Raw genomic sequence first — 15,545 nt, 5'->3', positions numbered from 1 at the left:
GAGCGGAGCCCCCGCGGCTCCGCCGTACACCAGTCGGGGGGTCTCAGAGCCCGCCGGGCTCCGGCCGTGCCCGGTGTCCTCCCCGTGACCCTCCGTGACCCCTCCGGGCACGGGTGGGGCTCCCCCCTCTGCGCCCCCCGCTGGCCACGCCCTGCATCCCCGGGGCTTAGAGCTTCACTTCCGCTATGTCGCGAGACGCTTCCGGCGGGGTGGCCCCGCCCAATCCGGCGACGGCACTTCCGGGAGCGGGGCCGTCCCGCCGCCATCTTGGGCGGGCTCCGGGGCTGCGGCGGCGGCGGCGGCGGAGCGGGTCCCTCCATGGGAAGATGCAGCGGGCGGGGCCGGAGGAGGCGGCGAGGGCGCAGGCGGCGGCGGGGGGGCCCGGGCGGAGCGGGGCCGAGGTGGTGGCGGCTCCCGCCGGGCGGCTCCTGAGGCGGGAGCTGCGGCTGCTCGAGTCCATCTTTCACCGCGGCCACGAGCGGTTCCGCATCGGCAGCGCCTGCCCGGACGAGATCAGCTGCGAGTTCGTCCCGGGGGCCGGGGCCCGCGCCGGCGCCTCCGCCTCCCGGGGGCCGCCGCCGGGGCCCGTCCGTATTCACTGCAACATCACGGTGAGGCCCAGGGGGTGTGGCGGGCCCAGGCTCTGCGGGAGCACCGCAAGGTGGCCCCGGGACCGAGCAGCCCCTCCTTCGCGCGTACGGGGCTGCCGCTGGTGGGACCCAGGGTGAGCTGGGCCTGGGCCCCAACGTCCCTGGCGGCGGCTCGGGGCGCGGAGGTTAGCTGCCCGTGGCCCCCTTTCTCCGTGGGGCCTGCGGAAGCGCCGTACGAGCCACCGCGAGCTCCTCGGAGCAGCGGGGCACGCAGAGAAAAACCGGGGGGCAGTGCCCGGCAGCACTCCCGCCGTCCCAATGTACAAGAACTGGCCATTCCCCTGCTATTTGGAACCCCTAGTCCCGTCCAGCTGCTTGTCCCCAGTCATGGAGCCCCTCAGACCCCCCCGTGTACGAGGCTGCCCCCGTTTTCGCTGTTTCCCCTGGTTTTGTTTTGGAGGGTTTCCCAGGGGGTTTCCCCTGATCTTCCTGGAGGAGAGGCAGCTGTGGTACCAGCGTCGGCTCTTCCTCTCTGCTCTGGCTCATCTGCACCAGGGTTTTAGGGATCGTGCTGCTGGATGGCTTGGCACTGGCGTGCTGATGCCCTCTTTGATCACAAGTTACAACTGTTTTGTGTCTCCAGGCAAGGAGAGCCAGCAGAGCTTGGATAGCCCCTGGTGCAGATTCTGAATGGGACTTATGACCAGGATTTTCTGGAGGGGCATGTTGAGAGTGTTGCCGGGGTCTTTGTCCTGGATTAAAAGTGCCTGCTTGGCGTCTGCCCTGCGTGGGTGCTTCCAGGTTCTCCTCTTGCAACTGCTGGGACTGCAGCAGCCTGTGGGCAACATGGGACACCATCAGTGCAACATGGGATGCCATCAGTGTCCTGCCTCTACTGCCTCCCGCCCCCAATAGCCCCACAGCCAGAGGGGTGGCCAAAATGCCACTATTCTCCCTCTGCGTTCAATCCTGGGCTAGGGGGACACAGCACAGAGCCAGCCTGGCATGGTCAGAGTAGGCATTTGTATTGCTCTCAGCCCCAGGTTTATGCTGAAGGGTGGAGAAGTCACTTTGTGGCCTGATGTCTGTGGCCCAGAGGGATCTGTTTGCAGAAGGCACAGGGCTTCAGCCCCCACCCTGTCTGGCTCGCTGCTCTTTGCACCACAGCGGCCTCCATCCCACCAACACCACCTTCTCCCCCTCTCCAGGAGTCTTACCCAACTGTTCCCCCAATATGGTCTGTGGAGTCAGACGATCCCAACCTGGCAGCTATCCTGGAGAGGCTGGTGGAAGTCAGGAAAGGAAATACGTTGGTGAGATACTCCCTGCTGCCTGGGAGAGGGGAGGGCTGGCAGCTTTGAGGAGGGTAACTCCCTGCTTGCATGTCCCCAGCTGCCTGAAGTGGGGATTGCCTCTGGTCCCACAAATGTTCCAGATATTTGGGATGAGCTTCTCTGACTGAATGCTGGGGGTGGGATTTTGTGCTTGTGTCTACCGCTGCCTGCAGCAGGAAGGAGCAGCCCTGGGGCCTTTGCTTGCTGGCTGCAGTGCTGAGTCTCAGCTCAGTAGACAGGTCCCCACACTTCACTGACCCTCTGTTCTCTGGACAGCTTTTGCAGCACCTGAAGCGAATAATCTCTGACCTGTGCAAACTCTACAACCTCCCCCAACATCCAGATGTTGAAATGCTGGACCAGCCTCTACCAGCAGAACAGGTGAGCAGCTCAGGAAAAGGCTCCCGAAGCTCAGAAAACAAGTTCCCTGATGTTTGCTCCGGAGGCTTCTAGGGGTTGCCAGAGGAGGAACACAGTGAGGGGTTGATTTCCTGTCCTAGGTGATGCCAGCCTGCTCTGCTGGGCCTTGGTGCCGTTTTCTGTAAAGGCTCTCAGCTACTCTTTGCTTTTAATTTGGTTCTGCTTGTATATCCCTGTTTGACTTCACCTTGGAAGTGTCTGGGAAGGCAGGACAGCATTTTCCCAGGATGCTGACCACACAATCTCCATCCCTATCCTTCTCTCTCCACAGAGCACCCAGGAAGAGGTGTCCTCTGAAGAGGAAGATGAAGAGATGCCAGAGGTAAGTGCCATCTCAGTGTGTGAGGAGATACACCAGAGAGCTGAGCATGGGCAGAAAGCTGCTGAAAGGTGCAAGGGTACAGGGGTCTTGCCAGGGAGAAGCTTGTGGCCTCCAGACAGGGAAGTTTGGCTCAAAGGCTGGATAATTCTTGGCATTTTGATGCTGAGGGTTCTGAGGCACAGCTGGGTGCCACATATTCACAAACTCCAAGAGAGCACAGAGGCTGAGCAGCATAGCCATGGCTTCTGAAGGCATGTGGATGAGCTGTGAGCAGAGAGCTGCTTGGACAATATGTGCTATTCACGAAAGCCTGAAATTTCTGCAAGAGAGGTGGATTTCTGGGTTGCTGTTGCTGGCAGGGAAGTCACTGTTGCAAGGGACTCCCACAGAGAGGATGAGGTCAGGTGGCTGGGTGTGCAAGTGAGCTAATTGCCAGGAGCGGTGGAGGCAGCCACACTTCACTGCAGGCTGAGGGCACCTTGCTGCAGAACACACAGGCTCTGGTTGTTTGGTTTGCAGCTTAGAGATCTGTGGAAGTGGGTGGAATAATCTTGAATCTCCATGGTGATGTTTAGCAATGCCTCACACAGGAGAGCAGCATGGGCACTGAGTCAGCAGTGCTGCGGAGCCTGGGGGCAGGTCACTGAGCAGCAGCACCCCAGCACTTAGGGGGTTTTAGCAAAGTTAATTGAGTGCTAAATTAAGGCTGGGCTTTGCCAGGGTTCAGGGGGAAAAGGGGGAGGGTTAAACTGGTACCAGCATAACCTTGTGAATACGCAAATCTGCTGCTTCATGGCAAATCAGTGTGTGCAAGGCCTCTACTCCTGTGGGCTGGAAAATAAATCCCCAGGAACTGAGTATTCCCCCTTGTGCTTTTTGCTAACACTGTGCGTTGTGGAGGGAGAACGCTCTCGTGTAGAGCAAAGGTTTTGTGCTGAGCAGTGGGATTTGTTCAGCTGTGTGGAGGAGTGGAGCAGCAAAACTGTGCCCCGGCATAGAGATTCATTATGCAGGTTAATCTACTTGAGGGATTTTCTAGGAGGATATATTTTTCTGTATGAGTCTAAAAATGTCAGAGTGCTTCCAAAAACGCTGCTCAATTGCCATGACCAGTGCAGAGAGGCCAGAGTAAATGCTTGTTCAGAGAATATGGTGCCAGCACTGGAGCTGTGCATGTCCACAGCCATTTCCAGGCAGCTGAACCCTGTGTGCATGGGGAGAGATTTCTGTAGTGGGCCCAAATGGCTGCAACTGTTTTTTCCCATCAGGGTCTTGCATTGCCATGTGTTGTTGTGGGAAACAGTGTGGGATGAAATACCCACTTCTGTTGAGGTAATAGCATCCCATGCAGCTGGATTTAGGTGCAAGGGTCTGTTCTTCTTGTGGTGCCAGTGACCTGTGTCCCTGTTGGGGTTTGGCTGGCAAAGGGGCCCAGGTGGCCTGGCAGCACTGCGCCAAGGGGCTGTGCTTTGTTCCAGCCATCCAGCAGCGTGGCACAAGCTGCTGAAGCCACGGGTGTGCCAAGATCCAGGGTCACTCGGTTACCTGGGGCTTGTTGAGGACTGAGAGATCAATGGCTCCTTATAAACAGGCATGAGATGTGGCAGGGGAGAATCCAGCAAACAAAGAGCTCACATGTACCCAACTGAATACCCAGACTTTGTGTCTTCCACTCTATTTGTACCTCAGATCAGGAGCTGGGGCTTCCTGGGGTGAAAGAGTTGCACTGGGAATCCTTTTTGGGTCAGGGCAGCTCAGTACTGAGAGCAGGGAGGAGCAAAGGCATATCTCTTTGAGCTTTCCTCTTCCCTTCCCAGGACACAGAGGACTTGGACCACTATGAGATGAAAGAGGAAGAGCCGGCAGATGGGAGAAAGACAGAGGATGAAGGCATTGGGAAAGAAAACCTGGCCATTTTAGAGAAAATAAAAAAGAACCAGAGGCAAGATTACTTAAATGTACGTGTCGCCCAGTGGGCAGGTGGGCTGGGGAAGCAGAGGGACTCAAGGGCAAGAGTCATGGAGACCCTTGCCAGCCCTCCAGCCCTAAATCAGAGAGGCTGTCCTCAGCCAAAGGTACAACAGTACCAGTTTCCTAGGGCTGGTTGGGCTGAAGCAGAAAAGTCTGTGAACTGCCTCTGTGGCTCAGGGATGCCCCCAGGGCATTGGTGCCTTATCGGGCAGTCCTCCTGCAGCAATATCTGGGGCTCCCTTCTGCCCCAGGAGCTGTGCTCCCATGATCACCTGAGGCTGTGGAGGTGGATTGTGCTTTTGTACCCCTGGGCTGAGATTCTTAGTACAGAGGACACAGAGGTGTTTCTGCAGCAGCTGTGCTGCCTGAGGTGACATATTTGCAGCAAGGGACAGACTGAGAGGTGACAGGCAGGATACGGTGTGGTATAGAGGCTGGACCGAGTTGTAGCTTGGGTGTTGACCTCATAGAGCAATAGCCATGGTTGGGTGGAGCATAACAATACAACTTTCCCCCTCCCTGTTGTTGCAGGGTGCAGTGTCTGGGTCTGTGCAGGCCACCGACCGGCTAATGAAGGAGCTCAGGGATATTTACCGATCACCAAGTTTCAAGGGCGGTGAGTGCTGCCAGGAGCTCCATGGAGGAAGATTCCTTCTCGTTCTCTGGGGTACCCTGTGGACCTTGGAGCTGTGCTGCTCAGCTGAGGGGGAGGATCTCTGGTGTTGGATGGCTGTTACTCTGTCAAAAGTGAACAAAACCACCTTACCCTCTCTGTTCCCTGCCACTGCTGGGTGGAAGTGAGGAGCATGCTGTGGGTCGGAAAATTAGCTGACTTTGAGGGTAGTGGTGTTCCTACTCCTTTCCTGAGCCCAGGAACTGGATAGGCGCTGCTTTTCATGCAGGGACAGTGCCCAAGTGAAGTTGTACTGCAGGGCCCAGGGGATTTGAAATCTGGGTGATGACTCAGCCCCCTCTCAGTATCCCCCCACAGTGATCCCTCTCTGTTCTCCTTGCAGGATACTATGCAGTTGAACTAGTGAATGACAGCCTGTACGATTGGAACGTCAAACTCCTGAAGTAGGTGGCCCAGCTTGGGATCATGCATATATGGTGGGTTTTGGTGATGGGACCAGAAAGTCCCTGTGAGCAGAGAGGACATTAGCATGGCAGGGGAGCACCAAGCAGACCTTGAGTCAGCCTCTCTCAGGCAGCTAGCTTGATGTCTCCACGACAAAAAAAGAGATGGTATCTCCAGACAAGATGAGGTAATTGGAGGACTCTGCAAGTCTCTGCTGTTTCTAGTGTCCAGAAAGAGGTGCAGCAGGCAAACCCTGAGCTTTCACACTCTCCAAACACCAGTGCTGCCTTTTCCTTGGGCCAGGCAGCCTTTATTTTTAAGCTGGCAGCATGGAAAAGGGCTGTGATGGTCTTCTCTGCAAACTGGAAGCAGAATGCTGGCAGCCCGTGCTGTTGCTGCCCTCAGCAAGAGCCTGAGGGCCCATGTGACTGCCCGGCCGTGCAGGTACGGCAGCTCTGGGGTGTGGTGGCAGTGAGCACAGCTAACCTGAGGTGCACGGCCTTGACTGACCCTCTGGGCTTTTCCTGTCACAGGGTTGACGAGGACAGCGCTTTGCACAACGATCTCCAAATTCTCAAAGAGAAAGAAGGAACAGATTTCATCCTCCTCAACTTCTCCTTTAAAGTAAGGCTCCCCCTCCTAGAGAGATGCCTGACTCGGCAAGGTATCAGAGAACACCTTCCTCAGTGGCTCTGCTTCCCTTCTCTCATTCCAGGATAACTTTCCTTTTGATCCACCATTTGTAAGGGTTGTATCCCCGGTGCTGTCAGGGGGGTGAGTAACTATCTGTCTCTCTCTGTTCTGCAGTACTGCTTTCTGCAGCAGTTTTCACTGGGTTTATCCAGTGCTGCACAATCTCGTGACTTCCCTGACATGGATTTACTATTGGGAAGCAGACAGCGATGGTGGAAGTTTTAGCATTTTTTTCCATCAGAAATCTAATCAGAGAAGATGTTTTGCCTCTGGAGCAGTGGGTGGGTACAATCACATCTATCTGTGCAGTAACTTCGTCTGATTCCTTCCCAGGTATGTTTTGGGTGGTGGTGCCATCTGCATGGAGCTGCTTACAAAACAGGTGGGTGCTGGTCCCTGCAGGAACTGGGGGAGCTGTTCTGCCTACCACACTCCTTATTCCTGGCAGCTCCTGCCATGCCACTGCCTGCCAGAACTAGGGAAGGCCCTTTGGTTGCATTGGGAGCACAATCTCTGGGGTCGGTCTGGCCTCACTATGTGTTTGATCCCTCAGGGCTGGAGTAGTGCCTACTCCATTGAATCGGTGATCATGCAGATCAGTGCGACTCTGGTGAAAGGGAAAGCGCGAGTACAATTTGGAGCCAACAAGGTAGGGCCTGGACAGTGTAGGGGAATGGAGGGTGGCAGTGGTGTGGCAGATGGGGGCACAGCCAGCTCTGGCCGCACAGGGAAGGTGTGTGGCCACACAGGATGGCTTCCCCAGGGTTCCTGCTAGACTGACGATCTCTTTGCCTTTCCTTGCAGAACCAGTACAGCCTGACAAGAGCACAGCAGTCCTACAAGTCACTGGTTCAGATCCATGAGAAGAATGGTAAGGGCTCAGAGAGAGGGCCTGCGTTTTCCCTTGCTTGTTTGGGCTCCCCAGACAAGCCACTCGAGTTTTATGCTGCCTCAAGTGCAGAGGTGACAGTGGCAGTGGCAGCTGCTGTAATAACAGTGTGGCTGCGGACTGCTGCTGCCCTCTCTGCTGCCCAGTGCTGGGCTCTGGTGGCTGTAACTAGAGGCAGCACCTCAGTGATTGCTTGGGCTTGATGATCTGAGAGGTCTTTTCCAACCTAAATGATTCTGTGGTTGCCTATGTGGTGTTGGGAAGTAAGCCAGAGAGAAAGCCTCCTGATAACTGGGGATATGTGGTCCTTTGGAAGTGGGACTTGGCTGCTTTTGGCAGCTTTTCCAGGTACAGATTCTCGTTGCCCATGCAGTTTTCTCCCTCACAGATCTCTCCTCATTTCAGGCTGGTATACACCGCCAAAGGAGGATGGCTAGTGTGGATGCTGCAGGACCAATCTGAATATCTTCTGGATGCTCTCCTTGGATCTTAGTGATGCCTCTTGGCTTTCTCCCAGGATGTAATAGCTCTGCCTGTTGCAGGACAATACTGGCTGTTCAAAACTCTAAATAACTGTTTAAGGAGTTGGACTGACCCAGAACACATGCTAGCAGGCATTCGTGTTAAAACAAACTCTTGAGCCTCTTGTATTACTGGAAACTTTTGACTCTACTCCAGTCTAGAGCATCCTCCTTACCTATGCTATGGATTTAATTTATTTTCTTATTTCATGTACACTGCTTTTTTTTGTTACAGTGTATGATGGATGTGTATGGAAAATGTATCTTTGGAGAAAAATTACAGTTTGTTAATTTGAGAATGCTGGTCTAATTCTTTTCCAAGCTCCTGCTGGGTGGGTTGAACCCTGCAGCAGCCCTGGTCCCAGGGTGGGCCAGTTGATGGAGCTGTGGTGGGCCCAAGCCCTGCAGGAAGGCTTGGCACAACTGCCTCGGAAATAGAAAAGCCCTTTTCTTTTTTGGCATTAAGGGAGCAGGGTTTCTGCCCCATCTTCCGTGGGTAAACCCAGCTTTTCTCTATAAACTGCAGGCTTGCAACTCAAAGAACACAGGGGAAGATCTGTGAGGCTGTCCTCACCCCTGCAGTGGAGGAAGGGTTTGTGGGTATATCCCAGGGCTGCCAGCTCCCACCCCACACTTCTCCCTGTCCTCTTGCCAAGCAGTAAGATGAGCTGAGGCCTGAGCTTTGTCCTGTCACTCCCCACTAGCCACGCATGGAGGCTGAGTCCCTTGTCCCCATCCCTGCTGTGCTGTGGCTGCAGGCTGCTGCAGGGAGCATGGGCACTGCTGTCCTACCACTGCTCCCATCCCTGACCAGGACCTGTTCCAGCAGTGAACACCCCGTTCTATGGGGTTTTATTTTACTTCCCTTAAGCTATTGTTCCTGCTCGCCTTTGTACTCCAGCCCTCCATAGATGGGGTTGTGGCCTGTTGTCTTGAAGCCTCATGGCCCTGTTTTGAGTCTGCTGGAAGGAGATCTGGCTGTTGGAGCTCCTCTTAACTTCGGCCATGTCCTCATCTGGAGGACAGAACTGACGCACTAGTGTCAAAGATGGAACCATGCATATTCATACCCTGTTTGAATAAAAGTCATTAGAAAATCAAAGAGCCTCTGAACTCCATTATCTACTTCAGCAGCTGCTTCCATGTCCTGCTCAGACCCTTGGAATAAAAACATGCTGTTAGGAGAGGGATTACTGATGACTAGAGTGGCTCTGGCCTCAGCTTGGGGGCTATTTTTAAGTGGTTTGCTGAAGAACCGGAGGATTTGTGAAGCTGAACAGCTCTGCTCTTGTGTCCTCCAGCCCAGACCAGCACCTCTCAGGGTTCTGGGTCCTCTCCACCTCTCTTCCTGGTACCTGGGGCTGGAGTGGGGGGCACAGGTAGCTGCACTCAGCTCCCACCTTTAGCTCAGGAACCTGCTCGGTAGTGGGTTAAATCAATTTAATGAATGTTTAAAACACTTGTAGGGCTTTCTCTTTGGTGAAGTAGAGACTGCTCTGCTGAGCCCAGCAATGGGGCGGGGTTGGGATTGGATATGCCAAGTTGGTCGGGAGAGCTCATGGCGCACACTCCCAAGTCATCGTAGCCTTACAGGCTGGCATAAGCAGAATTGAAGAGTGCCCTGAAGGACACTGTCACTGGAATGCTGGCCTGACAAGCGTCAATGCTGAAAGTGTAGCAGGAGCAGGTCTCTAGCAGGCCATCTGCCAGTCCTGTCTGTTCACACCTGCCCAGTGAGGACCCATCCCACTCTGAGCAGGGAACTTTGTCTTCTCAGGGAAGCAGGTGTGCAGTGCCATCTGTCAGCACTGCTGAAGGCACTCCCAAAGCCTTCCCCTGTGGGAGCTGACAGAGAACAAGGACAGGGAAGACTTCCCAAAGGAGACGCACATTGGTGAGAACACCAGTGCAGCACAAAGTGACCAAGACAGTGCTGCCTGCATGTCTGTTCTGTTGAGGCCCCATAAAAACTGAGGGGGACTGAAGTCTGCCTTCTGAAGGAAAGAAAAGGAACCTGCACCCAAGTTTACTGGTGAGGAAGTAGAGTTTTCTTATGCCTCAAAAAGGCAAATCTGAAGCCAGACAAGATCCCACTGCCAGTTCAGACACCAACCTGCCAGTGGCACTTCACCACTGCAAGGCCCATCCTGCCCAGCAACACCAGCAAGGAAATTGCCATCACTTCCTATGGCACTGCCAGCACCCAGCACCTCTCCCCTGCACAGAAGAGCCCATATTCTGCCACAATCTCTCATCCTGGGAGCCATGGGAGCAATTTTGCCCTAAAACCCTCTCCTCTTCCCGTGCAGTTGCAAAGGGGGAGGGGTTGCTGTTGTAAGGGCCCCCCAGCACTGCAGCCCGACAGGAAGCCAAACCACTGGGCTCTGCTGCGCTTTTCCGGCAAGGTGACAGCACGGCCAGATGTAGAACTTGGCTGGTGTGGTGCGAACCACGGCCGAACACAGTGCTTGTGCCCTGTCAGGCTGTGCACGGGAAGCTATGCACGAGGTCCTTGTAAAGGTGGCTGTGCACAGTGGGCTACCGGGGTTGTGTTCTCCATCCATAGGGAGCACAGAGTCCATGCCCAGGCTTCAGTTTACGCCCGGGGTCTATGGAAGGGACCTACGCATGTTGGTCTGTGCTGTCCTTGGAGTCTCTGCCCGGGGGTCCACTCGTACAGTCCATCCGCGGGATCCATAGGTCGTCCCATCAGCCAGGCAGGGTCACGAGGTGTCTCAGCCCCACCGGGACGGGACCCCCACCGAAGTTTCCATGTCTTCCCACGGCTCCCCGGGCCCGCCGGGGCCGCGGCTGCCTGCCCGGCTGCCGCCGCGCCGTTCCCCGGGGCCGCCCCCTCCGGATCTGGGCGGAGAGCGCCGGCCCTGCCACCCGCTCCGGCCCCTCTGGCCCCGTGGCCCGGCCCCGGCCCGTCCCGTCCCGTCGCCTCCGCATGGGGCCCCCCGGGCCGGCCTGACCCATCGCCGAAGCCCCGAAGCCCCCGGAGACGGGCCCCGCCGAGGAGCCGCGACGGGACCCCCCGGCTGCCCGTTCCAGGCCGGGCCCTCCGGAGCTCGGAGAGACCCCCAAGGGCCCCGTTCCCAGGAGCAGCGGACCCCTGGAACCTCCCCGGGATTACCACGGCCGGACTTCTCCGACACCCGGCGAGACCCCCTGACTCAACCCATTGCTGGAGCAGATACTCCGGCCCCCTCCGAGACCCTTCCCCGGGCCAAGGGACCTCCGAGGGCACGCGGTTCCCTCCCCGGGCCCCAGGAGCCAGCACCCCTGGGGACCCACCAGCTGTCCCCGCCGGGGCGACGGACACCTGGAGCCCCCCACGAAGGCCCCGGTCCCCCGGCCCGCATCCACGCTCCCGGGCTGGCCCCAGTCCGCAGAGGATCCCGTTTCCAGGGCTGGGGGCAGCCGGGCTGCCCAGGGCCCCCCGGCTGAGTCGACCCTGAGCCGGCAGGGCAGCCGTGGGGTGTCGAGGAGCCCGGGGGGGGCTGCGGCACCCTGCGTCTCCCCGTCTCCATGGCGGCCAAGTGGTTCAAGGAGTTCCCATCCAACCTGAAGACGGTTTCAGAGAGGGCTCGGCCGGGAAGCAGTAGCCTTGGGAAGAGCCGCAAGAATTCAACCGCTGAGCTGGGGGGCTACCGGGCGGCTGGAGGTGGCAAGGAAGGGGGCAGCCGGCTGTCACGGGACAACCTGCAGGGTCTACTCCAGGCTGCCACTGGGAAGATGTGGAAGAATTCCCGGGTGGAGGGAGGCACACCGGAGGGACCCTCCAAAACCTACATCAATCGCCTTATCAAGGTGGAGGCTTCTGAGAAAAACGGGAAGGGGCACCCTGGACCCCTGGCTGCCGGCCTGCCTGTCCCCGAGCAGGACAAGGGGAAGCCCCCCAAGACAGAGACGGTAAGGCAAGGTCTGGGAGCCAGGGGCAGAGGGGGAGATGTGGGGAGTGCAAAGCACTGACAGCTTTAACTGCTTTGGTCTCCAACTCATTAGCCTGGTTGACTTTGTCCTCTTATCTTGCCTGGCTCCACTGCCTTTAAATTCCTTCAAAGCTGCTTTCATCCCAACTGCCCTTCATCACCCATGTGGGGATGGGGGTGTCGTCAGGCATCCTCATCATGGCCTGCATGTCCCAGAGCTCAGCTTCTGGTTAAACAAAGGCTGATGTAAAGCTTTTCTGGGAAGGTGGTGTTTCACCCCTGCACAGCCTTGGGAAGACTGGGAACCAGTCAGGGGGATTGCTGTCACCCAAAAGGGTCCCAGAGCTCCCCCCAGGATCCTCACTACCACTGAGGTGCATAGGAATGGTCTGGACTGCCCCCACCCAAAGGTGCCACTGGGTGCTTCCTCTGCGGCTGTGGTATGACTCCATTTACCCTAGATAAGCTACCATCCTTCCCTGGAGACCCCAGTGTACCTCTTTCCTGCCTGGCTCTATGCTGGTGGCATCTCTGCCACCCCTGCTGAGAACTCCAGCAATGCATGTGGACACCACCCCCAATGCCTATTCTCTGCTCAGGTCATCATCCTGGAGGATTACGCAGACCCTTATGATGCCAAACGGACCAAGGGGCAGCGGGATGCCGAGCGCCTAGGGGAGAATGATGGGTACATGGAGCCGTATGATGCCCAGCAGATGATCACAGGTATGTGCCATGTTGAGCCGTGCTACAGCAGTGCAGCTGGCACCACTCCCCAGCCAAGAGTCTGTGGCTGCCCTTGGAGCCACCCGGTGCAGGAGGCTCCAGGAACAGGAAAGCTGCTTGCTGCTTCCTGCGACTGCGCAGGGCCAGATAAGGAGTGGGAGCAAGGCCGGACACTGACCCATGCTGGCCGGCCCCTCAACCGTTGCCATGACCTGCTGCCATCATCCAGCGGGCCCATGTGGCCAGTGCAAAGCTCTCAATGCCCCCCCAGTCATCCCAGGGTACCACCCCCCAAGAGTTCCCCATGGCCATGCCCCCCAGCCAGCAACACCCCAGCTGGTGTGGCGACTGTCCAGCTGGCCACAACAACAGGAACTGACTGGGCCGGAAGCTGGAAATAAAAGATTTGCTGCTGATGTTTTTTTTCCATGCAGGGCAGCCCAGGCTGTTAGGCAAAGACTGGCGCTGTGGGGAAAAGCAGAGAGCTGGGAGGGGCGAGCCCCTGGGGTGGCCTCCCGCACAGCTGAGCTCCAGCTTGGGGTGTAGCATCCTGCTGCCGTGGAGCCCAGCTGGCCCCACTGGCGTGGGTCTGTGCCTGTGGCGCCAGCAGCCTCAGGGCTGGACAGCAGACCAGGCGCCATGAGGATGGGCCCTTTCCTGCTCCAGCTCCTCCCAAGCTGGTTCCCAATGGGGCATTGCCAGCAGGGGGTCCCCGGCATGCATCCCTCACTGAGGGCTGGTAGTGGGAGTGCGGGGTCTCAGGGAACACACAGACCCATCCCTGACCCATCATCCCTCTTCCCCACAGAAATCCGTCGTCGTGGCTCCAAGGACCCCCTGGTCAAAGCCATCCTGCTGTTGGATGGTCGTGGAGAGCCTGGGGAAGGGGGTGCCAAAATGGATTTTGCCAAGCGCCTGGGGGGCAAGGAGGTGGCAGGGAAGGAGCCACAGCTCTATGACACCCCTTATGAGCCTAGGGAGGGGGTAGCCGGGGGGACCCCAGAGCGCAGGGTGAGGGCTGGTGATGGGCGCCTGCCTGAGAATGATGAGCGCCCGGCGGGGGAATATGAGCAGCCCTGGGAGTGGAAGAAGGAGCAGATTGTCAAAGCACTGTCAGGTAGGGGACAGGGACAGGATGGGAATGAGGATGGGGGGGGAAGGGACAGGCATGGGATGGGGATGGGGATGACAACAGGCACAGGGATGGGGACAGACTTTCTAGCAGGGCTTGTCACAAGAGGACAAGATGCAATAGTTTTTAACTATAAGGAGCACTTTAGATACAAGAATTTTCTTGGGCTGAGGGTGGCAAGGCACTGGCACAGGTTGCCCAGAGAGGTGGTGCCTGCCTGGTCAAGTTGGATGGGGCTTTGAGCAACCTAATGTAACTGAAGACATCCCTTATTATGGTGGGGTGTTGGACCAGATGGGGACCAGGCATGTGGTTGGAGAAGGGGTTAGGACTGGCAATGGGGAAGGTGGTGGGGCTGGGGAAAGGGATGGAGCTAGAGATGGGGATCGAAAGTGAAGGGGCTTTGGGGGCTCATGTCTTGTCCCTCCCAGTCCAGTTTGAGGGCTCAGAGCGTCCTAAGGAGGAGACACTGCGGCAGCATCTACGCCAGAAGAGCTGGACTCCCAAGATGCTGAAGCCAGTGGGCACCGAGTACAACGAGGGGGAGCGGGTGGACCCTGCCCTGGCACTGGAGAAACAGCCGTGAGTTGAGAGGCCGATCCACGTGCGGGAAACGGGGCGAGGAGGGATGGAGTGCCCAATGTTTTGCCAAGGCTCAGCGTCCCCTCCCTGTGTCCCCCCACAGCTGGTACCACGGGGCCATCACGCGGGCTGAGGCCGAGAGCCGGCTGCAGACGTGCCGGGAAGCCGGCTACCTGGTGCGCACCAGCGAGACTGGCAGCGGCAAGTACTCCATCGCGCTCAAGTGAGTGTCGGGATGGCCACAGAATAGGGGGTCCCGGCCCCGGGGGTTCCCACCCTGGGGAGATGGGGCTAATCCCCACCCTGGGGCAATGCTGCAGCAGGAGTTTCCCCTGGTTGTTTACATCAAAGCCCTAATGGGGAGGAAGCACCCAGATCCCGAGGGATGGCACCCCCCGATCTGATCTACGGGGGGACCCAGGCATACTGGTGTGGAGCTGGGGCGGAGGGGGTGGTACGGCGTGTCCCCCTCCCCGGCATATTGTCGGGAGCGCCACTGGCGTTTCCTTCCTGAGGAAGTGCAGCCCCTGGAGCCGAAACAATCAGAGCGGGACGGGAACAAACAGGGGTGGATACGGCCGCGGGGCAGGCGGGCGCCGGGGGGGGCTGACTGCAACACTGATGCCTGCTGGCCGCCCAGGACCAGCCAGGGCTGCGTCCACATCATCGTGGCCCAGACCAAGGACAACAAGTACACGCTCAGCCAGGCCAGCGGCGTCTTCGCCAGCATCCCTGAAGTTGTGCACTACTACTCCACTGAGAAGCTGCCCTTCAAGGGGGCTGAGCACATGGCCCTGCTGCACCCCGTCCACTGCAAGCTGCATTAGCGTCTGCTGATGCCACCCCCCCGAGTGATCTGCACCCCCACCTCTGTGGCATGAGACAGGGTGCAGCCACAGCAACGGGCATGTATCACGGCAAGGGTCCAGCGAGAACCCCTTTGTCATGTCTTCAGTCCTGAAGGGACCCCACTCCTGGACTCCAGCAGGGCTGTCCCCCTTTTGCTGGGACAAATCCTGACCACCCTGTGCCAGAACCGACTTGTCATGGGGCTGCCCACGTGCCCGAGGTAGGGGCACGCAGTGAGACTGGGACATGTAATGATCTAGTAAAATAAACTTGTTGGCTGAGAGGCAGCAGTGGTCATGGGGGCCTGGGAGGATGGGCCTTGTGCTCGCAGGAGTCACCAGTTTCGGGGCCATGGGGTACTGGGGCTCCTGAACAGCACATCTGCATCCTGCCAGGCTTTTTATAGAATGGGGCCAGCAGAAGGGAAGGGGAACGCTGTCCCCAGGGTGCTGAGCACCCTCTCCCCTTGTCCTGTGGTTTCCTGCCCGGGTGCAGCTGCAGCT

General features: G+C 57.8%; 2 protein-coding genes across 3 annotated transcripts; both read left to right on the top strand.

Moving 5' to 3' along the window:
* The first annotated feature begins 170 nt into the window (after nucleotides 1-170).
* UBE2Q1 (ubiquitin conjugating enzyme E2 Q1) lies at nucleotides 171-8,920 on the top strand. 2 transcript variants are annotated; one of them, XM_066206802.1, is made up of 13 exons: nucleotides 171-611; nucleotides 1,799-1,903; nucleotides 2,201-2,305; nucleotides 2,616-2,666; nucleotides 4,484-4,624; nucleotides 5,169-5,253; nucleotides 5,654-5,714; nucleotides 6,249-6,339; nucleotides 6,431-6,489; nucleotides 6,742-6,790; nucleotides 6,962-7,057; nucleotides 7,213-7,279; nucleotides 7,703-8,920. In XM_066206802.1, exons 1-13 carry the CDS (start codon nucleotides 186-188, stop codon nucleotides 7,732-7,734), a joined length of 1,368 nt encoding a protein of 455 aa, XP_066062899.1. In that variant the 5' UTR covers nucleotides 171-185; the 3' UTR covers nucleotides 7,735-8,920. The 2 variants fall into 2 exon arrangements, with proteins under 2 accessions (XP_066062899.1, XP_066062898.1); XM_066206801.1 differs by having other exon boundaries at nucleotides 7,686-8,920.
* Nucleotides 8,921-10,729: 1,809 nt separating this feature from the next.
* Nucleotides 10,730-15,349, top strand: SHE (Src homology 2 domain containing E). Its single transcript, XM_066206811.1, has 6 exons — nucleotides 10,730-11,733; nucleotides 12,353-12,479; nucleotides 13,288-13,596; nucleotides 14,043-14,193; nucleotides 14,297-14,416; nucleotides 14,834-15,349. The coding sequence occupies exons 1-6, from the start codon at nucleotides 11,350-11,352 to the stop codon at nucleotides 15,018-15,020; spliced, it is 1,278 nt and encodes a 425-aa protein (XP_066062908.1). The 5' UTR covers nucleotides 10,730-11,349; the 3' UTR covers nucleotides 15,021-15,349.
* Nucleotides 15,350-15,545: the final 196 nt, after the last annotated feature.

The sequence above is a fragment of the Chamaea fasciata genome, unplaced genomic scaffold, assembly GCF_029207755.1.
Source record: "Chamaea fasciata isolate MVZ Bird 193981 ecotype frontalis unplaced genomic scaffold, bChaFas1.0.hap1 SCAF_31, whole genome shotgun sequence".
Taxonomy (NCBI): Eukaryota; Metazoa; Chordata; class Aves; order Passeriformes; family Sylviidae; genus Chamaea; species Chamaea fasciata.
This window is presented reverse-complemented; position numbering and strand designations above follow the sequence as displayed.